Source organism: Balaenoptera acutorostrata, chromosome 1 (genome assembly GCF_949987535.1).
Source record: "Balaenoptera acutorostrata chromosome 1, mBalAcu1.1, whole genome shotgun sequence".
NCBI classification, from domain to species: Eukaryota; Metazoa; Chordata; class Mammalia; order Artiodactyla; family Balaenopteridae; genus Balaenoptera; species Balaenoptera acutorostrata.
In genome coordinates, this window is record NC_080064.1 from 101,050,333 (window position 1) to 101,074,645 (window position 24,313).

General features: G+C 35.6%; 1 protein-coding gene across 2 annotated transcripts in view; it reads right to left on the bottom strand.

The window, feature by feature from the left end:
• Nucleotides 1–24,313, bottom strand: part of PTPN22 (protein tyrosine phosphatase non-receptor type 22) — a 63,362-nt gene that overhangs the window by 9,437 nt on the left and 29,612 nt on the right. The window contains exons 12-19 of one of the 2 annotated variants that reach the window (XM_007169367.2): nt 11,410–11,486; nt 10,444–11,261; nt 8,683–8,766; nt 8,488–8,534; nt 6,528–6,555; nt 2,918–3,001; nt 2,556–2,671; nt 92–122 (exon numbers count right to left, since the gene is read on the bottom strand). In XM_007169367.2, the coding sequence (XP_007169429.2) occupies nt 92–122; nt 2,556–2,671; nt 2,918–3,001; nt 6,528–6,555; nt 8,488–8,534; nt 8,683–8,766; nt 10,444–11,261; nt 11,410–11,486 (1,285 nt within the window). Of the gene's footprint in view, nt 1–91; nt 123–2,555; nt 2,672–2,917; nt 3,002–6,527; nt 6,556–8,424; nt 8,535–8,682; nt 8,767–10,443; nt 11,262–11,409; nt 11,487–24,313 lie in introns of both variants that reach the window. The other variant, XM_007169366.2, reaches the window with a different exon arrangement.

A 24,313-nucleotide genomic window follows, 5' to 3' on the forward strand; every position in this document is an offset into this window, starting at 1 on the left:
TTGTTCATTTTTTCAGAGTAGTTATATAAGGAAAAAATACATAATATTGAAAGTGGTATGTGTATTCTAAAAATAAGTAAAAGAAACTTACTCTTTTTCATGTTTCGCAAAATTTTCAAACTCTACAAAATGAAGAAAAGGAAAAAGTGAGCTTTTTCCCTGTGAAATCCGAAATACTTTAATCGACTAGAAATATAGACTTCAGTCAAAAGGATTAATTTCTTTAAAAATGGATATCAAATGTACAAAATTATTTTTCTATCTTGCCATTTTTAATTCAGTGCAAAGTCTCCACTTGATCTTATCTTGCTACATTTTCCACCCATATAAGAATCACACTATTTATTTAGAAATAGTGCTATCGTTGTGTCAGGGGGAAAGATGGAGTTCCTACTTGTCTTCTTTACTAGGCAACCATTCCAGGACCCACAATGGCTTCTGAAGATAGCTGTGATACATTGCCATTCCCATTCAGGCCAAAAAATTTTGCCAGTCATTTTCTGTACTCAGTTTACTGAGGTTCACTTCATACTGTTAACCATGCTACTTTCTTCTCCCTCTTTCAGCAAACCCACGTCTTCTGCCTCCTTTATGGTGAAGTCTCTAACTTAACCTCTTCTAGGAATCTACCCAGATTTCTTCTTTTCTTCACATTTCCTCAGGGTGTATGTTTTCAGTTTGTTCCATAGTATTTTACTTTTTGATAATTTTCATGTTGTTTCTTATACAGGCATTCTAGTAGATCAGCTGTGCTCTTCTCAAGGACATTTAGATGTCCTTTATGACATTTCTGTTTTCCTAATACTTAGAAATGTAATCTTCTATATAATAGATATTTAATAATTTTTTCTGAAAAATTTAATTTAGTTTTTAAATATAGATTATTTATAATTCAAAATATCCTAGTAAAAATGCTCCCATCTTTGTTCTCCATCTACCTAGTTTCTGACCCTCCCCCTGCAGGTAACCATTGTTGTTAGTTTTTATGTATCCTTCCAAAGTTACTTATGAATATATAAATATAGATCATATTTTCACCCTTTTAAGCAAAAGTTAATAAAATATATAAAAGTATACTGAGAGAGTCCTCATTCTTTTTTTAGCTGCATAGAATTCCATTGTATGCATATACCATGATTTATGATTTATTTAATCAGTTCCCCTGATGATTAACATTTATGTTCCCAATTGTCTACCCTTATAAATAATGGTATAATGAATAACCTGGTATACATTTCATTTCATGTATGAGCAAGCATATTTTTGGGATAAATTCCTAAATGTGGAATTGTTGGGTCAAAGGATATATGCATTGGTAATTTTGATAGGTATTGCTAAATTGTCCTCCATAGAAGTTATACCACGTACATTCCCACCAATAGTGCAAGAGTGTGCTTATTTTCCCGTAGCCTGCCTAACAGAGAGTGTAGTCAGACTTTGCAATTTGCCCTTCTGAAACATGAAACACAGTATGTGACTGTGGTTTTAATTCGTATTTCTTTTATTATGAGTGAGGTTGAACATATCAAATGTTTAAAGGTCAGATCATGCACATTTACTTATCTTTGAATTATCAGATCATGTATTTTTGCTCACTTTTCTTTTAGGGTTATTATTTTCTATGAATTGCTAAAGAAATATATAATATTAAAGAAATATAGTCCTTTGACTATGATGCCAATTGCAGATATTTTTTTCTCCAATTTGTTCTTTGTCTTTTGATTTTTAAGGTGATTTGGTGTTGTTGTTTTACCATGCAGAAATTTTCTGTTTTACTTAGTTAAATTTATAAATCTCCCTTCTTATGGCTTTTGGATTTTGAATCATAGTTATAAAGATCATTCCCACTCCCAGGTTGTAAAGTAATCTTTCCAGGTCTTTTTAGTACTTTGATGGGTTGTTTTTTTGTTTTTTAGCATTTAAATCTTTTATCCAACTAGAATATATCCTGGTATAGCTGTGAGGTAGGGATCCTACCTTTTTCCCCTCTAGGTTGTTATCCAGTTGAACCAACAACAGTGATTAAAACATCCATCTTTATTCCCTGACTTGAAAGGCTCCCGTCATCATATACTAAATTCCTATACATTTTTGGATCTATTTCTGAAGTTTTCCTTCTGCTCTGTTGGTATGTGTTTCTTTTCATACACCAATATCATACCATATTTATTATTGAGGCTTTACGATGTTTTAATATCTGATAAAGCTACCCTTCTTTCATTGCTTTTACTTTTTTTTTTTTTTTTTTCGGTTTACTGACTATTCTTGCTCTTTTTTCCCCCCATATGAACTTTGGAATCAATTTGTCTAGTTTCAGGGAAAAAAAGTTGATAGTTTTATTGGGCATGCTTTAAGTTGTTGGGGTTTTTAAAAAAAATTTTGGTTTCTCTCTATTAATTTTGATCGTTGTGAGACCAACAGTGACTATCAGTGAAAATATTTAGTCTAATTTTTCATCTTAATGCTGGTGGCCCGGGGTTGGAGTGGCAGGGGTAGGGACACTTTCAGTAATGGAAAGCCTCTGGCATATTTCCATAAACTTCTATCTTCTTTACCTTACTCCTTGTGAAACATTTTCCAGGAGTCTTCAATGTCTGTTTTGAAGATGTTGAATTTTCCATGGTGTTAGGACAGCTAGCAGAATAAGTCTCTATAGGTTGAGCCTGCATACCTAAAAAAAAAAGTGTTTTGTTGCATAGCTTCTTAAGCCTTCAGATTGTATACAGGTATATGTTCAGTAATTCTTAGCTTGACTTTTTTATGCATTATTTTTGCAATGCATTATGGGATTTTTAAATGTATTATTTTTATCTTATTTAATCATTCTTTGTACCTTTTCCATTTAGATCCTATTTTATTGTTAACCTTTAATGGTCTCATTTTTATAACTTTTTTGAGAGAGAGCACTGCCACTTACAATCTTCATCAGCAACAAGGAAGGACTCTAAGGTTCTTTCTGGCAGTGGAGGTGGCAGGGAAGAAGAACGATCTTGGTGTCGATCTATGAAAAGAGTATACAACAAAGCAAAAAAAAAAAAAAAATTCATCAATTAAAAGTCCTAAGTCAAGATCCCTTTCTGAGACAAATATCATATGATATTGGGCTTCCCTGGTGGCGCAGTGGTTGAGAGTCTGCCTGCCAATGCAGGGGACACGGGTTCGAGCCCTGGTCTGGGAAGATCCCACGTGCCGCGGAGCAGCTGGGCCCGTGAGCCACAACTACTGAGCCTGTGCGTCTGGAGCCTGTGCTCCGCAACAAGAGAGGCCGCGACAGTGAGAGGCCTGCGCACCGCGATGAAGAGTGGCCCCCGCTTGCCGCAACTAGAGAAAGCCCTCGCACAGAAACGAAGACCCAACACAGCCATAAATAAATAAATAAACAAATACTTAAAAAAAAAAGAGTAAAAGTCTATTAAAAAAAAATCATATGATATTGCTTATACATGGAATCTAAAAAATGGTACAAATCAACTTATTCACAAAACACAGAATCACAGATGTAGAAAACAAATTTATGGTCACCAAAGGGGAAGTGGAGGGGGGAATACATTGGGAGATTGGGAGATTGGGATTGACATATACACATTACTATATATAGAATAGATAACTAATAAGGACCTACTGTATAGCACAGGGAACTCTACTCAATACTCTGTAATGGCCTATATGGGAAAAGAATCTAAAAAAGAGTGGATATATGTATATGTATAACTGATTCACTTTGCTGTATACCTGAAACTAACACAACATTGTAAATCAACTATACTCCAATAAAAATTATTTAAAAAAATCCCTTTTTGGTTTTGTATAACTTTTCCAATTTTTCAATATTAACCTACAACAGCCAAATAAAAAATTATCTGAACATTGACTGGAGCCTCAAGAACTTTGTTACTCTAGCTCTTTCGCCAATGAGCCTATGTTTCATCACAAACTTGTAGCTCACTTACAAAAGTATTCTTCCAAAGAAATTGAACCTGAATTTAGTCAAGCTTCTAATCTTACTACAATTTTACAGAGAATCCTGGAGATAAAGGAGCATGTTAAATAAAACCATGAGGATACAAACAGCCAAATCCAGAATATTAGCCAATCTTAAGGACAAATGGCCCATTCCCTCAACAAATAAATGGCATGAGAAAACATAAAAAGAAGAACTGTTACAAACTTTAAAAGGCTTAAGAAACATAAACCAAAGGCAATGTGCAGACTTTGTTTGAATCCAACTTCACATAAACCAACTGTAAAAAGACATGTTTAAGACAGTTTGAGAAAATTGAACAAAGTCTGTATATTAGATAATATTAAGGAATTATTATTAATTTTATTAGTGTGATTACTGCTATTATGGTAGATTTAAACTGTGTGTTTGAAAATTTCCATGATAAAGAATTTTAAATAATGGAGCTATTTTCCCACAATGTAAGTCCTAGAACACAAACGGTGTTCTATTGATGTATGCTTCTCGTTATACAGCGCTAAGTATAATTATATACTTTATTAATGTCTTTTTTTTTTTTTTAAATTTTTTGGCCACACCGCGTGGCAGGTGGGATCTTAGTTCCCTGACCAGGGATCGAACCTGCACCCCCTGCATTGGAAGCGCAGAGCTGTAACCACTGGACTGCCAGAGAAGTCCCTATTAATGTCTTTTGAAAATTAGTATATGGTTAAGTGCTAGAGTTTTATCTGTCTTCAGTCATTGGGTTTTTCACGTCTTAGGACTTACCTATAAGGCAAGTTCTCTTGTTTATTCCTTATATGCTGGGTAATATGCAAAAATTAAGTACAATACTTATTTCCATCACCTAATACAATAACTGGCATATAGTAGGCATTTGATAAATATTTGATAACTACTCTGAAGTAGCTTATCACCTTCCCGCTTGATTTTAGGAAATATTATGAGACTATAACTTTCAGGTAACGATATCCTGACAAATACCTTCCCAAAATACCATTTTCATCTTAATACTCCCCTGATGAAGAACCTTCAATGCTTATTACTTACTGAATTAAATTTAAATTCTTCTGCCAAGCTTCGTGTGTGATAAAATACATGTAACAAAATTTGCCGTTAATGACATTTAGTACATTCACAATGATGTGCAATCATCACCACAATCTAGTTCCAAAATTTTAATCGTCCTGAAAAGAAACTCCACACTCATTTAGCAGTCTCTCCCCATTCCCTCCAGATTAGATTGGCAACCACAAATCTGCTTTCTCTATACATAGATTTATCTGTTGTGGATATTTCATCTGCCTAGCTTTTAAGTCCTTCGGAATTTTCCCACATTTTATCTATCCAAATTTATTTTCCATATTTCCCTATAATAGAACCTCTGTTGCAATTAAATTAACCTACTTACCATTTCTCTGTACCCATCATGCTTATTTTTACCTTGGAGTCACTGCTACTCTGATCCCTGCTCCTGGAATTCCCTCTTTTTTCCTCTATCCATATTTTTAAATTTCTTTCACCTACTCAAGCCTTTCCTAACCACTCCAGTGATACCTTTCTTTTTTCCAGATTCCTGGTGATGATAATCAGTGCCACATAGATTATCACTTAATGGTTCCAAGTGAGTGCTAATTTTGTCTACCCAATTTGAATACATATATAATCATTAAGCAGTGTCCTTTCTTAAATATCCTGCCTATTCTAACACTGTATAAGGCACACGGAACTTGCTTAGGAAATGTTCATTTAATAATTACCTAATAAAAGTTATAATAGGTAACATTTAATGAGAGCTTATTATTTGACAACCACTGTGCAAAAAGCTTTATGTGCTTTATCTTACTAGATCCTCACAAAAATCCTCTTAGAAGGGGAGTTCTATTATCCTCATTATATAAGTGAGATAAATCAATAAAGTATATAATGTAACCAAGGTCATAGATTTTGATAACTATTGGTAGGCTGGGGATTTGAATGAAAGTCTACCTGACACCAAAGCTCATGCTTTTTAACCTCTATGTTATACTGCTTATTTACGTATTTGAACAATATGTTAATATGAATAAATGTGTTAAGGGCAACTACTACCTGTTATAATGTATGTAAAGTACCTATCAGTGTTCAAAGGATGTTTGCTGTTGATGTTGTTATTCAATGTATAAAACAAGCAGGAAAGTACTAGAGAAGCAGTGGCAAGTTAAAGACCTAAGTGACCAGAAATAACTTTTTAGAATCACACTGTTAACAATGATAAAACCAGTAAAATGGAACTGCTGCAAAGTTTTAAGAGATTGTATCTAAAATAGTTTGGGGTTTTTTGTTTGTTTTTTTTTTTTTTAGGGCTATATATCAAGGAGCAGAATTCTAAAATCCTGTCTTCTTTTTGCCCTTGACAAAACAAAACTACTAGCCTAGGAAAACCAGAAATAAATCAATAAATAGTGGAAGCTATTATGGAAACCATGTCATCTCCTGAGGTGAATTACTCTAAACTTAATGAGCCATTCTTGCAGTACAAATTCTTAAGGCGAAATGTCATCTAAAGCCAAAGAAAATTTTTTACCTGATTTGGGACTCTGGGGTTTTACACTCTGAAAAAGAAAGAAAGTCAAAGTGAAAGAAGAACATGTATACAAATCTATAAACTCAAAGCAATAAATAGCATTTTAAAATTATATTTCATATACCACTAGAGATAGTTATGAAATGTTGACCCTATTTTTCCTAATTTATAAATGTGCTGAACTGTGAAGAATCATCCACTCCTACAGTGATTTGTATATGTCATGAATATTGGTCCTATATTGATCCTTTTTATAGTTATTTCCTTCCTACTCAGAACATTTCCCTGAAAATTTAATTCCAGGTAAGGTTGTTGCCACTGAAATTACTTCATGACACTGAAAAAGTAGTGATTGTTCTTTACTCTGGGAGTTGTTAAGATAAAGGCCATTAGCAATAATAGTAACAGTTACTAGCACATTAAAAGTGTAATTTAAGGGCTTCCCTGGTGGCGCAGTGGTTAAGAATCCGCCTATTAATGCAGAGGACCATGGGTTCAAGCCCTTGTCCGAGAAAATCCCACATGCCGCGGAGCAACTAAGCCCATGTGCCACAACTACTGAGCCTGCGCTCTAGAGCTTGTGAGCCACAACTACTGAGCCCACGTGCCACAACTACTGAAGCCCACGTGCCTAGAGCCCATGCCCTGCAACAAGAGAAGCCACCACAATGAGAAGCCCGTGCACCACAACAAAGAGTAGCCTTCACTCGCTGCACCTAGAGAAAGCCCGCACGCAGCAACAAAGACCCAACACAGCTAAAAATAAATAAATAAAATAAATTAAAAAGAGAAAAAAAAGTGTAATTTATAAGGCAGGGAATATTTGCCCACCAGCACTGCAATTGTAAGTGTGTTTAAATGTTTTAGTTAATTACTTTTCTGATCTCTGAAATTTTAAGATAGTTGGTTCATAGAATTATATACAAATGAATAACAGATTGTTGAAGGTATAGGTTTTTCTTCTAGAAGAGGGAACATTATTCCAAAAGGTTTATCTTAAATAATATAGACATCTGTTATTTTTTTTTAAAAACTACTCTCTGTGTTATCACAGCTAACAAGAAACAGCCTACCAGATGACTGCTATGAACAAGCAATCTACTTATGAAACAATTATTTTTGCCTTAACTGTCCTTCAAGAATAAAGTCAAATGTTTCTTCTTTCACTGTCTTCCTTGATCACTTCCAACCTGAAGGGATCTCTCACAGTTTCAAAGTTCTTATCTTCCATATGGCACTGATTATATTTGCCTTGTTATAATAAATACAGACAAAAATAAAGACTTGTGTACACATGCTATATCCCCACTACTGAACTATAAGTTTCTTAAGGGCAATAATTGTGTCTTATACATCTTTTTATCCCCCACATCCTCTAGCACATTGTTTTATAAATAGTATCCCCTTAGGATTTACTAAGTGATAGGTGTTAAAAATAAAAGGAAGGGGCTTCCCTGGTGGCACAGTGGTTAAGAATCCTCCTGCCAGTGCAGGAGACATGAGTTCAAGCCCTGGTCCGGCAAGATCCCACATGCTGCCGAGCAACTAAGCCTGTGCTCCACAACTACTGAGCCTGTGCTCTAGAGGCCGCAAGCCACAACTGCTGAGCCTGCGTGCCACAACTACTGAAGCCCGTGTGCCTAGAGCCCACACTCTGCAACAAGAGAAGCCACTGCAATGAGAAGCCCACGCACCGCAACGAAGAGTAGCCCCCGCTCACCGCAGCTAGAGAAAAGCCTGCGCACAGCAACGAAGACCCAATGCAGCCAAAAATAAATAAATAAATAAGTAAATTTATGAAAAAAAATGTATATATAAGGAATAGGACTATAGTCCGTTGAATCCAAGTGAGTAGAGTCAGAAAAAAGTTATTGACCTTGCTTGGTCTAAGTCTTACCAAATCATCAAATTTCTTTGATTCAGATGTTCTACTACATTCTAGTGATGTTCCAATTTTTACCTTCACAGCTGAAGATGAAGATTTGGGAACATCCAGGGGAAATTCTCCTGTAAAAAAAGTAAATATGTTTCAATTTTAGTGCTGTAATTTTAGAGAGCAATTGTTACTCGGCAATAGCACACAGAATATTGAGAGGACCTAAGAAGTAATATAGTTAATCCACACTTTATTTTACACTTACTGAACTGTACTCACCAGCTTCCTCTACCACAATAAAAGATTCAGGTGTCCGTTCAGGAAGTGGAGGGGGAATTTCATCATTTATTCTTGGAGAAGTTGCTATCCAAAATGTCCGAAATATAATCAAAAATTTTAATTAGAAAAATCCAAAGAAAATTCTTATATTCTAATCTTGGTACAAATTATGTCAAGCATCATTAATATATTTAAGCTGGTATCTGTTCACTCAAGGAGAAAACAACATAAATTCTCTAATCCTAAATTGGAAACCCAGGAGGATTTTGATTTTTCTTCAAGATTTATTATTTCTTTTAAAAGCTCAAAGGTATTTTGATTAAGTCACTGAGTATCAGTTAACATAATGTAACATCTTATATTAATTTAGGAAGCTTTGGATTGTTTTCTCCATAACTCTTGCCTTTTGTTTTACATAGAATATACATCATAAAGCACGTTGACATGACAAAGATTCAATTACAGAGCAGGTAAAAATCACAAACATTTTAGTATCTCTTCTTCATTCTTATAGAATTAAGAATATTGATATTTTTCCTGTTTACAAAAAAATGGTATAACAAGGTTTTCTATATTTCTATAGAAGTATTCAGAATTTTTATAGAATTTTAATGCTATTATGAGAAACTGCCACCAGATGGCATACATGTCAATGTTGCTACTATCTTTGAAGATAAGGATTTGGTTCCTAATGCTGACAGGGAAGTTTACGGAACTATAGGTATCTAGAAAAATAAAATTTCGTTAAATCATAAAACAAGATCAAAGTATGTAATCCTTCCTTCTAACCAAAGAAGAAACTAGATCCAGATGAAATATTTTTATAACAAAACTATGCATGTACATATCTATTGAGGAACTCTGTACAGTAAATAATGTCATAGAGAAAAAGCTTTCTCTACTTCCTACCTAGGTGGACCATTCTTTATAAATTTCTGATGACATATCTAAGAGAGTAAAACTTGCTTTAACTCTTCTTTCACAACGTCTTCTTTCATATCAAACTATTATAATTATCTAACCAAATATTTACTTCTACTTTCAAACCACTCAGTAATATGAAACAATATGCATAATATGCAAAAATACAGAACTATAAGAGATAAAATATGAAATTAAAGTCGTATAAGATTAAAATATCATACGGAATACTGAACATGTATCCTCATCTCTAAATTTATTATAAAAGGACAAGAGGGAATCAAGTCCTCCTCTTCCAAATCCTGTAGGAAGAGAATTCAATTCTTAGCAATCTGTTCAATTTAGTATAGACACATGATTCTCCAACAAAAATTCTGAGTGACCATGTGGTGCTGTTGATCAAATCTTTTCTGATTTTTTTTGGAAGTTGCTTCTGCGTGCTAAGGATAAATTGTGGACTTTTTTTTTTTAACATCTTTACTGGAGTATAATTGCTTTACAATGTTGTGTTAGTTTCTGCTGTATAACAAAATTGTGGACATTTGATAGACACTTCTAGGAATGAGGACTGCTGCCTTTAGAAGCACGCCTGCTGGCATAGGTCCTGTACCAGATCTGACTGCCTCCACTATTGCTTGTTTCATGGAATATTACATATTTGTTATTGCTATTTTCAACTTATCACATCATCAAAACACTCATGGAATTAATTTTTTTGAGGAGGAGAAAAAGGAGAAGGAAGCAGAGAAGGATAAAAGGGTGGGGGGGGTAAAAAAAACCATATCTCATAGAAATAAAGTCAAATCTAAAATGCTGTACAAACTTTTTAAAATGACTTACCTACTACTGCTGTCTCTTGGGTCAGTGGTGGGGGGAAATTGGTCGGAGGATTCAGTGCTAAAGAATCACGTGAATTGTAATAAGGAAAGAGGGTTGTAGAAGATTTTGGCAGTGAAGAACAAGGTAAAACAGTTTCATCTTGCTTCTCAGGTAAATCAAGAGACATCTTAGAACCAGCACTACTTGGAGACAATGATGAATAATAAGGATCTTCTACTAAAGACATGTAAGAAAGTACTTTAAAAGCACCAGAGTCATGCTGCTTTGCATTAGAGGCATTGCACATTTGATGCTTAGAGTCATATGATGGTGAATAATTCACTTCTGCTGAAGAAACATGCATCACTTTTTGAGCCTGCTCAAGACAAGAATTGTGTGGGTGAGATTCCAAATAAAAATTTTCCTCGACGTCCAACTCTTTGGTGTCTCTCTGTTGCATCAATTCAAAGGGAGTTGATTTGGTCCGCATTATTGGCCCCTTTAAATTAAAACATCTTCCTGCTGCATTTACAGGTTTAGAGTTAGGACGTGCTCCAAACAAAATGGAGCTCAAGTCCAAACTTTGATGCTTCTGAAGAGGCTCCCCAGCTATTGGGAATACCTTTCTCTCCCATTTCATGGTTGTGTCAGCATTTTTGTTACAACCACAATTTAGCTCCAAAAACTCTAAAGAACTGCTCTGTTTAGAAGGGTGCATGACTAACCCTTCCTTTTTACTTATTTCAGAAATCCTGAGGTCAAAGGAAGAAGCTTCTGCACTTTTCACCCTTATTCTTCCTTTGCTCTGTTGGTTCATCACTTTTGCTTCTTTTATGATGCTGAAACAAAAAAGAAAGTAATGATGATACCATATCCCAAAGAGGTCTCTTCCCATATCCTCTTCTCAGCATCACTATGAGATATAAGCATGAGATTTTCCTCCCAGACACAATTAGATAACATTTAGGTGTGTAAAATTATACTCACCTTTTTGGTAAATTAGGAGAATAAGAATCTGCTTCTTGATTAGGATTTTGCTTAGAAACTGAATACTTTGCTTGAATCTTCAAGAGAAGTAAGAGATTGTTTTTTAGTGATGCAATGGCCATGAGAGATTTTAGCATTCATAAGACTAAGAAGTTATTTTTCAGAAAATATAAAGATTTAAAATAATTCATGAAAGAGTCATATGAGTTTCCAAAATATTGAACCCAGCAGTAACTTGTTCACATACTGAAATCAAAAGGGTCAAAATAAAGGATTAAATAGTGTTATAGAAATTGAGAAGGATTTGCTTATAGCATCATCTTTTCATATGTGGAAGTTCTAAAATGTTGTTTATTTAAAATATAACTTTATTCTCAGGAACACTTTACTTTCAGAACTTTCATCATCTCAACCTTTTATGTTATGTCCTCATACTTATCTTGTTCTACATTTTTCTTCCTTACTGTGCTCCAGCTATACTGGTTTTCTTGCCATTCCATAAGCATACCAAACTCGTTACCAATTCGATGCTTTTACTCTTACTATTCCCTCTGATTGAAATACTTTTGCTCCAGATTTTGCATGGCTGGCTCTTTCTAAGTAATTATTCTCTACTTAAATTTCACCTACATAAGGAAACCTCTCCTGACCACTCAACCTAAAATCACACTCCCACCCACTTGCCCAAACACTCTCAATCTTTATTTTCTTCATAGGAATTATCACATTATGAAATTTGTTACTATGGCTCATGGAATCCAAGCTACCATCAATTGTACAATATATCCTGCCTTCAGGGATGTTTCAATATGTTTTTCTAAAAAGTCAGCAATTATAAGATTCCACCTGTAGTGGGTTTAATTGTGACTCTCAAAAAGATATGTTAAAATCTAATCCCGGAAATCTGTGAATGTGACCTTATTTGGAAATAGGGTCTTTGCAGATGTAATTAGTTAAGATGAGGTCATATTGGATTAGGGTGGGCCCTAATGCAATGACTTGTGTCCTTACAAAAAGAGAAAAGAGAGACGCAGAGACACACAGGGAGAATGTGGTGTGATGATGGAGGCAGAGACTGGACTGCAGTAATGTATCTGCAAGCCAAAGTACAACAAGGATTGCTGGAAAAACCAAAAAATAGCAATAGGCAAGGAAGATTCTTCCCCTAGAGCTATGAGAGAGAGCATGGCCTTGCTGACACCTTAATTTTAGACTTTGTGACTCCAGAACTGTGAGAAAATTAATTTGTTGTTTTAAACCCTCCTTGGTTTGTGGTACTTGTTACAGCAAGCCTAATAAACTGATACAGAGACTTTAATACTCCACGTTCAATAATGAATAGAAAAATCAGATCAACAAGGAGACAGAGGACAGACATGAACAATCATGTAAACAAATAAGAACTAACAAACACTCATAGAACACTCTACCCAACAAAACATACATTCTTATCAAACATATATGGAACATTCTCCAGGATAGACCAGATGTTAGGCCACAAAACAAGCTTTAATAAATTTTAAAAGAGAGAAGTCATACAAAGTATCTTTTACAATCATAATGGGTTGAAACTAGAAATCAATAACAGAAGGAAACCTGGAAAATTCACAAGTATGTGTAAATTAAACCCTCTTAAACAACCAATGGGTCAAAGGAGAAATCACAATAGAAATTAGAGAATACTTAGAAATGAATGAAAATACATCATACCAAAATGTATGGAATACAGTGAAAGCAGTGCTTAGAGGTAAATTTACAGCTGTGAATGCCTGGAAGAAAGATTTCAAATTAATTACCTAACTTTATACCTTAAGGAACTAGAATAAGAACAAACTAAACCCAAAGCTAGCAGAAGGAAGGAAATATTAAAAGATTAGAGCAGAGATAAATGAAATAGAGAAAACAATGGAGAAAACCAACAAAACCAAAATTTGATCCTTTGAAAAGATCTGTAAAATTCACAAAGCTTTAGCTAGAGACTGACTAAGGGAAAAAGAGAAGACTGAAATTGCTAAAATCTCAAATTACAGAAATAAAAGTGGGGACATTACTACTAATTTCACAGAAACAAAAAGTATAAGATAATAATATGAATAATTGTATGCCAACAAATTGTATGACCTGGATTAAATGAACAAATTCCTAAAAACATATGATCAACCAAAACAGATTCAGAAAGAAATGGAAAATCTGAATAGACCTACAACTAGCAAGTAGGCTGAATCAGTAATCAAATATTTTCCCAACAAAGAAAAGTCCAGGACCAGATGGCTTCATTGGTGAATTGTACCAAACATTTAAGGAAGAATAAATGCCAATCCTGCACGAACTCTTCCTAAAACTTGAATGACACTCCTAAGTCATGCAATGAGGACAGTAATTCTCTGTTGCCAAAGCTAGACAAAGATGTTACAGGCAAAAGAAAACCACAGACCAATATTCTTTATGAATATTGATGCGAAAGTCCTCAATAAAATACTAGCAAACTGAGTTCAGCATAGTAAAAGGATTACACACCATGACCAAGTGAGATTTATTTCCAGAGTGCAAGGATGGTTCAACATTCAAAAATTAATCAGTGTAATATATCATATTAATAGAATTAAGGAGAAGAAACCCACATGATCATATCGATTGAGGAAGAAAAAAATTTGACAAATTCATGATAAAAATACTTAATAAACTGGGAATATAAGGGAATTTCCTCAACATGATAAAGGCCATATATGAAAAACCCACAGCTAATATCATACTCAAAGGTGAAGGACTGAAAGCTGTCCCCCAAGATCAGGCATGAGACAAGGATGCCAATTTTTGCCATTTTTATTCAACATAATACCAGAAGCTCTAGCCAGAGCAATTAGGTAAGAAAGCAAACAAACAAATAAAGGCATCAAAATGGGAAAGGAGGAAGTAAAGTTACCTTCATTTGCAGATGACATAATTTTATATGTTGAAAGATTCCACACACACTCACAAAAAAACATGCTACAGCTAATAAACCAATTCAGCAAAATTGCAGAATATATAATCAACACACAAAAACCAGTTGCACTACTATACATTAGCAATAAACATTCTGAAAAGGAAATTAGGAAAGCAATTCTAATATATATATATATATGTATCAAAAATATACATACTAAGGAATAAACTTAACCAAGGAAGTGAAAGACTTATATACTGAAAACTACAAACCATTGCTGACAAATAACATAAATGGAGAGACATTCGATGTTCATGAAGTGGAAGACATTATATTGTCACGATAACATTACACAAAGTGATCTACAGATTCAATGCAATCCCTATAAAAATTCCAAAGGTGCTTCTGCAGAAATAGAAAACCTCATCTTAAAATTCATGCAGAGAGAGACCTTCAAGATGTTGGAGGAGTAAGACGTGGAGATCACCTTCCTCCCCACAAATACGTCAGAAATACATCTACATGTGGAACAACTCCTACAGAACACCTACTGAACACTGTCAGAAGACCTCAGACTTCCCAAAAGACTCCCTCAGGCAACCTCGCACAGAGGCGGGGCCAAATCCAAAGCTGAACCCCAAGAGCTGTGAGAACAAAGAAGAGAAAGGGAAATTCCTCCCAGCAGCCTCAGGAGCAGCGGATTAAATCTGCACAATCAACTTGATGTACCCTGCATCTCTGGAATACCTGAATAAACAACAAATCATCCCAAAATGGAGGACCAGTGGACTTTGGGAGCAACTGTAGCCTTGGGGTTTGCTTTCTGCATCTAATTTGTTTCTGGTTTTATGTTTATCTTAGTTTAGTATTTAGAGTTTATTATCATTGGTAGATTTGTTTATTGATTTGGTTGCTCTCTTCCTCCTTTATATATATATATATTTTTTTTTTTCCATTTTCTCTTTTTGTGAGTGTGTATGTCTATGCTACTTTGTGTGATTTTCTCTGTATAGCTTTGCTTGTACCATTTGTCCTAGGGTTCTGTCTGTCTGTTTTGGGGGTTTTTTTAGTATAGTTTTCAGTGCTTGTTATCATTGGTGGATTTGTTTTTTGGTTTCGTTACTCTCTTCTTTCTTTTTTTATTAATTTTTAATTTATTTATATTTTTAATATTTATTTTTATTTTAATAGCTTTCTTTTCTTTCTTTCTTTCTTTCTTTCTTTCTTTCATTCTTTCTTTCTTTTTTTCTCCATTTTCTTCTGATCTGTGTGGCTGACAGGGTCTTGGTGCTCCGGCCGGGTGTCAGGCCTGTGCCTCTGAGGTGAGAGAGCCAAGTTCAGGACATTGGTCCACCAGAGACCTCCTGGCTCCAAGTAATATCAAACAGCTAAAGCTCTTTCAGAGATCTCCATCTCAATGCTAAGTCCCAGCTCCACTCAATGACCAGCAAGCTACAGTGCTGGACACCCTATGCCAAACAACTAGCAAGACAGGGACACAACCCCACCACTAGAAGAGAGGCTGCTTAAAATCATAATAAGGTCACAGACACCCCAAAACACACCATAAGACATGGTCCTGCCCACCTGAAAGACAAGATCCAGCCTCATCACCAGAAGACAGGCACCAGTCCCCTCCACCAGGAAGCTTACACAACCCACTGAACCAACATTAGCCACTGCAGGCAGACACCATAAACAACAAGAACTATGAACCTGCAGCCTGCGAAAAGGAGACCCCCAAACACATTAAGTTAAGCAAAATGAGAAGACAGAAAACACACAGCAGATGAAGGAGCAAGGTAAAAACCCACCAGACCAAACAAATGAAGAGGAAATAGGCAGTCTACCTGAAAAAGAATTCGGAGTAATGATAGTAAAGATGATCCAAAATCTTGGAAATAGAACGGAGGAAATACAAGAAATGTTTAACAAGGAGAATTAGAAGAACTAAAGAGCAAACAAACAATGATGAACAACACAATAAATGAAATTAAAAATTCTCTAGAAGGAATCAATAGCAGAATAACTAAGGCAGAAGAACGGATAAGTGACCTGGAAGATAAAATAGTGGAAATAACTACTGCAGAGCAGAATAAAGAAAAAAGAATGAAAAGAATTGAGAACAGTCTTAGAGACCTCTGGGAAAACATTAAATGCACCAACATTCTAATTATAGGGGTCCAGAAGAAGAGAAAAAGAAAGGGAGTGAGAAAATATTTGAAGGACTATAGTTGAAAACTTCCCTAATATGGGAAAAGAAATAGTCAATCAAGTGCAGGAAGCACAGAGAGTCCCATACAGGATAAATCCAAAGAGGAACACGCCAAGACACGTATTAATCAAACTATTAAATATTAAATACAAAGAAAAAATATTAAAAGCAGCAAGGGAAAGACAACAAATAACATACAAGGGAATCCCCATAAGGTTAACAGCTGATCTTTCAGCAGAAACTCTGCAAGCCAGAAGGGAGAGGCAGGACATATTTAAAGTGATGAAAGGGAAAAACCTGCAACCAAGATTACTCTACCCAGCAAGGGTCTCATTCAGATTTGACGGAGAAATTAAAACCTTTACAGACAGGCAAAAGCTAAGAGAATTCAGCTCCACCAAACCAGCTTTACAACAAATGCTAAAGGAACTTCTCTAGGCAGGAAACACAAGAGAAGGAACAGACCTACAATAACAAATCCAAAATAATCAAGAAAATGGTAATAGGAACATACAGATCAATAACTACCTTAAATGTAAATGGATTAAATGCTCCAACCAAAAGACATAGACTGGCTGAATGGATACAGAAACAAGACCCTTATATATGCTGTCTACTAGAGACCCACTTCACACCTAGGGACATATACAGACTGAAAGTGAGGGGATGGAAAAAGATATTCCATGCAAATGGAAATCAAAAGAAAGCTGGAGTAGCAATTCTCATATCAGACAAAATAGACTGTAAAATAAACACTATTACAAGAGACAAAGAAGGACACGACATAATGATCAAGGGATCAATCCAAGAAGAAGATATAACAATTGTAAATATTTATGCACCCAACATAAGAGCGCCTCAGTACATAAGGCAAATGCTAACAGCCATAAAAGGGGAAATCGACAGTAACACAATCATAGTAGGGGACTTTAACATCCCACTTTCATCAATGGACAGGTCATCCAAAATGAAAATAAATAAGGAAACACAAGCTTTAATTGATACATTAAACAAGATGGACTTAATTGATATTTATAGGACATTCCATCCAAAAACAACAGAATACACTTTCTTCTCAAGTGCTCACGGAACATTCTCCAGGATAGGTCATATCTTGGGTCACAAATCAAGTTTTGGTAAATTTGAGAAAATTGAAATTGTATCAAGTATTTTTTCCGACCACAACGCTATGAGACTAGATATCAATTACAGAAAAAATACAAACACATGGAGGCTAAACAATACACTACTTAATAACCAAGAGATCAATCACAAGCACTGAAATTGAAACTGTGATTAAAAACCTTCCAACAAACAAAAGCCCAGGACCAGATGGCTTCACAGGTGAATTCTATCAAACATTTAGAGAAGAGCTAACACCTATCCTTCTCAAACTCTTCCAAAATATTGCAGAGGGAGGAACACTCCCAAACTCATTCTACGAGGCCACCATCACCCTGATACCAAAACCAGACAAAGATGTCACAAAGAAAGAAAACTACAGGCCAATATCACTGATGAACATAGATGCAAAAATCCTCAACAAAATACTAGCAAACAGAATCCAACAGCACATTAAAAGGATCATACACCATGATCAAGTGGGGTTTATCCCAGGAATGCAAGGATTCTTCAATATACGCAAATCGATCAACGTGATACACCATATAAACAAATTGAAGGAGAAAAACCATATGATCATCTCAATAGATGCAGAGAAAGCTTTTGACAAAATTCAACACCCATTTATGATAAAAGCCCTGCAGAAAGTAGGCATCGAGGGAACTTTCCTCAACATAATAAAGACCATATATGACAAACCCACAGCCAACATTGTCCTCAATGGTGAAAAACTGAAACCATTTCCACTAAGATCAGGAACAAGACAAGGTTGCCCACTCTCACCACTATTATTCAACATAGTTTTGGAAGTGTTAGCCACAGCAATCAGAGAAGACAAAGAAATAAAAGGAATCCAAATCAGAAAAGAAGAAGTAAAGCTGTCACTATTTGCAGATGACATGATACTATACATAGAGAATCCTAAAGATGCTACCAGAAAACTCCTAGAGCTAATCAATGAATTTGGTAAAGTAGCAGGATACAAAATTAATGCACAGAAATCTCTTGCATTTCTATACACTAATGATGAAAAATCTGAAAGTGAAATTAAGAAAACACTCCCATTTACTATTGCAACAAAAAGAATAAAATATCTAGGAATAAACCTACCTAAGGAGACAAAAGACCTGTATGCAGAAAATTATAAGACACTGATGAAAGAAATTAAAGATGATACAAATAGATGGAGAGATATACCATGTTCCTGGATTGGAAGAATCAACATTGTGAAAATGACTCTACTACCCAGAGCAATCTACAGATTCAATGCAATCCCTATCAAACTACCACTGGCATTTTTCACAGAACTAGAACAAAAAATTTCACAATTTGTATGGAAACACAAAAGACCCCAAATAGCCAAAGCAATCTTGAGAACGAAAAATGGAGCTGGGGGAATCAGGCTCCCTGACTTCAGACTATATTACAAAGCTTCAGTAATCAAGACAGTTTGGTACTGGCACAAAAACAGAAATATAGATCAATGGAACAGGATAGAAAGCCCAGAGATAAACCCACACACATATGGTCACCTTATCTTTGATAAAGGAGGCAAGCATATACAGTGGAGAAAAGACAGCCTCTTCAATAAGTGGTGCTGGGAAAATTGGACAGGTACATGTAAAAGTATGAAATTAGAACACTCCCTGACACCATGCACAAAAATAAACTCAAAATGGATTAAAGACTTAAGTGTAAGGGCAGACACTATCAAACTCTTAGAGGAAAACATAGGCAGCACACTCTATGGCATACATCACAGCAAGATTCTTTTTGACCCAGCTCCCAGAGAAATGGAAATAAGAACACAAATAAACAAATGGGACCTAATGAAACTTAAAAGCTTTTGCACAGCAAAGGAAACCATAAACAAGACCAAAAGACAACCATCAGAATGGGAGAAAATATTTACAAATGAAGCAACTGACAAAGGATTAATCTCCAAGATTTACAAGCAGCTTATGCAGCTCAATAACAAAAAAACGAACAACCCAATCCAAAAATGGGCAGAAGACCTAAATAGACATTTCTCCAAAGAAGATATACAGATGGCCTACAGACACATGAAAGAATGCTCAACATCATTAATCATTAGAGAAATGCAAATCAAAACTACAATGAGATATCATCTCACACCGGTCAGAATGGCCATCATCAAAAAATCTAGAAACAATAAATGCTGGAGAGGGTGTGGAGGAAAGGGAACACTCTTGCACTGTTGGTGGGAATGTAAATTGATACAGCCACTATGGAGAACAGTATGGAGGTTCCTTAAAAAACTACAAATAGAACTACCATACGACCCAGCAATCCCAATACTGGGCATATACCCTGAGAAAACCATAGGTCAAAAAGAGTCACGTACCAAAATGTTCATTGCAGCTCTATTTACAATAGCCAGGACATGGAAGCAACCTAAATGTCCATCGACAGATGAATGGATAAAGAAGATGTGGCACATATATACAATGGAATATTACTCAGCCATAAAAAGAAATGAAATGGAGGTATTTGTAATGAGGTGGATGGAGTTAGAGTCTGTCATACAGAGTGAAGTAAGTCAGAAAGAGAAAAACAAATACAGTATGCTAACACATATATATGGAATCTAAGGGGAAAAAAAAAAAACGCCACGAAGAACCTAGTGGCAAGACGGGAATAAAGACACAGACCTACTAGAGAATGGACTTGAGGATATGGGGAGGGGGTGGGGTGAGATGTGACAGGGTAAGAGAGTGTCATGGACATATATACACTACCAAATGTAAAACAGATAACTAGTGGGAAGCAGCCGCATAGCACAGGGAGATCAGCTCGGTGCTTTGTGACCACCTAGAGGGGTGGGATGGGGAGGGTGGGAGGGAGGGAGATGCAAGAGGGAGGAGAAATGGGAACATATTGTATATGTATAACTGATTCACTTTGTTATAAAGCAGAAGCTAACACACCATTGTAAGGTAATTATACTTCAATAAAGATGTTTTAAAAAAAATAACCAAGAGATCACTGAAGAAATCAAAGAGGAAATAAAAAAATACCTAGAAACAAATGACAATGAAAACACAATGACCCAGAACCTATGGGATGCAGGAAAAGCAGTTCTAAGAGGGAAGTTTATACCACTACAATCCTACCTCAAGAAACAAGAAACATCTCAAATAAACAACCTAACCTTATACCTAAAGCAATTAGAGAAAGAAGAACAAAAAAACCCCAAAGTTAGCAGAATGAAAGAAATCATAAAGATCAGATCAGAAATAAATGAAAAAGAATTGAAGGAAACAGTAGCAAAGATCAATAAACCTAAAAGCTGGTTCTTTCAGAAGATAAACAAAATATAAACCATTAGCCAAACTCATCAAGAAAAAAAGGGAGAAGACTCAAATCAATAGAATTAGAAATGAAAAAGGAGAAGTAACAACTGACGCTGCAGAAATACAAAGGATCATGAGAGATTACTACAAGCAACTATATGCCAATAAAATGGACAAGCTGGAAGAAATGGACAAATTCTTAGAAAAGCACAACCTTCCTAGACTGAACCAGAAAGAAATAAAAAATATAAACAGACCAATCACAAGCACTGAAATTGAGACTGTGATTAAAAATCTTCCAACAAACAAAAGCCCAGGGCCAGATGGCTTCACAGGCGAATTCTATCAAGCATTTAGAGAAGAGCTAACACCTATCCTTCTCAAACTTTTCCAAAATATAGCAGAGGGAGAAACACTCCCAAACTCATTCTATGAGGTCACCATCACCCTGATACAAAAACCAGACAAAGATGTCACAAAGAAAGAAAACTACAGGCCAATATCACGATGAACATAGATGTAAAAATCCTCAACAAAATACTAGCAAACAGAGTCCAACAGCACATTAAAAGGATCATACACCATGATCAAGTGGGGTTTATCCCAGGAATGCAAGGGTTCTTCGATATACGCAAGTCAATCAATGTGATAAACCATATTAACAAATTGAAGGAGAAAAACCATATGATCATCTCAATAGATGCAGAAAAAGCTTTTGACAAAATTCAACACCCTTTTATGATAAAAAAAAAAACCCTGCAGAAAGTAGGCATCGAGGGAACTTACTTCAACATAATGAAGGCCATATATGACAAACCCACAGCCAACATTGTTCTCAATGGTGAAAAACTGAAACCATTTCTGCTAAGATCAGGAAAAAGGCAAGTTTGCCCACTCTCACCACTATTATTCAACATAGTTTTGGAAGTTTCAGCCACAGCAATCAGAGAAGAAAAAGAAATAAAAGGAATACAAATCGGAAAAGAAGAAGTAAAGCTGTCACTGTTTGCAGATGACATGATACTATACATAGAGAATCCTAAAGATGTTACCAGAAAACTACTAGAGCTAATCAATGAATATGGCAGAGTAGCAGGATACAAAATTAATGCACAGAAATCTCTTGCATTCCTATACACTGATGATGAAAAATCTGAATGAGAAATTAAGGAAACACTCCCATTTACCATTGCAACAAGAAGAATAAAATACCTAGGAATAAACCTACCTCAGGAGACAAAAGACCTGTATGCAGAAAACTAAAAGACACTGATGAAAGAAATTAAAGATGATACAAACAGATGGAGAGATATACCATGTTCTTGGACTGGAAGAATCCACATTGTGAAAATGACTCTACTACCCAGAGCAATCTACAGATTCATTGCAATCCCTATCAAACTACCACTGGCATTTTTCACAGAACTAGAACAAAAAATTTCACAATTTGTATGGAAACACAAAAGACCCCGAATAGCAAAAACAATCTTGAGAAAGAAAAATGGAGCTGGAAGAATCAGGCTCCCAGACTTCAGATTATACTACAAAACTACATTAATCAAGACAGTATGGTACTGGCACAAAAACAGGAAGATAGATCAATGGAACAGAATAGAAAGCCCAGAGATAAACCCACGCACATATGGTCACCTTATTTTTGATAAAGGAGACAAGAATATACAATGGAAAAAAGACAGCCTCTTCAATAAGTGGTGCTGGGAAAACTGGACAGCTACATGTAAAAGAATGAAATTAGAACACTCCCTAACACCATACACAAAAATAAACTCAAAATGGGTTAAAGACCTAAATGTAAGGCCAGACACTGTGAAACTCTGAGAGGAAAACATAGGCAGAACACTCTATGACATAAATCACAGCAAGATCCTCTTTTATCCACCTCCTAGAGAAACGGAAATAAAAACGAAAATAAACAAATGGGACTGAATGAAACTTGAAAGCTTTTGCACAGCAAAGGAAACCATAATCAAGACAAAAAGGCAGCCCTCAGAATGGGAGAAAATATTTGCAAATGAAGCAACTGACAAAGGATTAATCTCCAAAATTTACAAGTAGCTCATGCGGCTCAATATCAAAAAAACAAACAACCCAATCCAAAAATGGGAAGAAGACCTAAACAGACATTTCTCCAAAGAAGATATACAGATTGCCAACAACCACATGAAAGGATGCTCAACATCACTAATCATTAGAGAAATGCAAATGAAAAGTACAATGAGGTATCACCTCACACCAGTCAGAATGGCCATCATCAAAATGTCTACAAACAATAAATGCTGGAGAGGGTGTGGAGAAAAGAGAACCCTCTTGTACTGTTGGTGGGAATGTAAATTGATACAGCCACTATGGAGAACAGTATGGAGGTTCCTTAAAAAACTAAAACTAGAACTACCATACGACCCAGCAATCCCACTACTGGGCATATACCCTGAGAAAACCATAATTCAAAAAGAGTCATGTACCACAATGTTCTTTGCAGCTCTATTTACAATACATTTTCTGTCCATCAACAGATAAATGGTTAAAGAAGATGTGGCACATATATACAATGGAATATTACTCGGCCATAAAAAGAGACGAAATTGAGTTATTTGTAGTGAGGTGGATGGACCTAGAGACTGTCATACAGAGTGAAGTAAGTCAGAAAGAGAAAAACAAATAACATATGCTAACACATATATATGGAATGTAAAAAGAAAAAAATGTTTCTGAAGAACCTAGGGGCAGGACAGGAATAAAGACACAGATGTAGAGAATGCACTTGAGGACACAGGGAATGGGAATGGTAAGCTGGGATGAAGTGAGAGAGTGGCATGGACTTATATATACTACCAAATGTAAAATAGATAGCTAGTGGGAAGCAGCCTCATAGCACAGGGAGATCAGCTTGGTGGTTTGTGACCACCTAGAGGGGTGGGATAGGGAGGGTGGGAGGGAGATGCAAGAGGGAGGATATATGGGGATATATGTATATGTATAGCTGATTCACTTTGTTATAAAGCAGAAACTAACACACCATTTTAAAGCAATTATACTCCAATAAAGATGTTAAAAAAAAAATTCATGCAGAATCTCAAGGGACTCTGAATAGCCCAAACAATCTTGAAAAAGAAGAGCAAAGTTGTAGGACTCATACTTCCTGATTTCAAAAGGTACTACAAAGATGCAGTAATAAAACAGTGTGGTACTGACACTGGACAGCTGTATAGACTAATGGAATAAAATAGAGAGCCTAACAAGAAATTCACACTTATGAGTAATTGGTTTTTGATGAGGCTGCCAAGAGCATTCAATGGAGAAAAGACA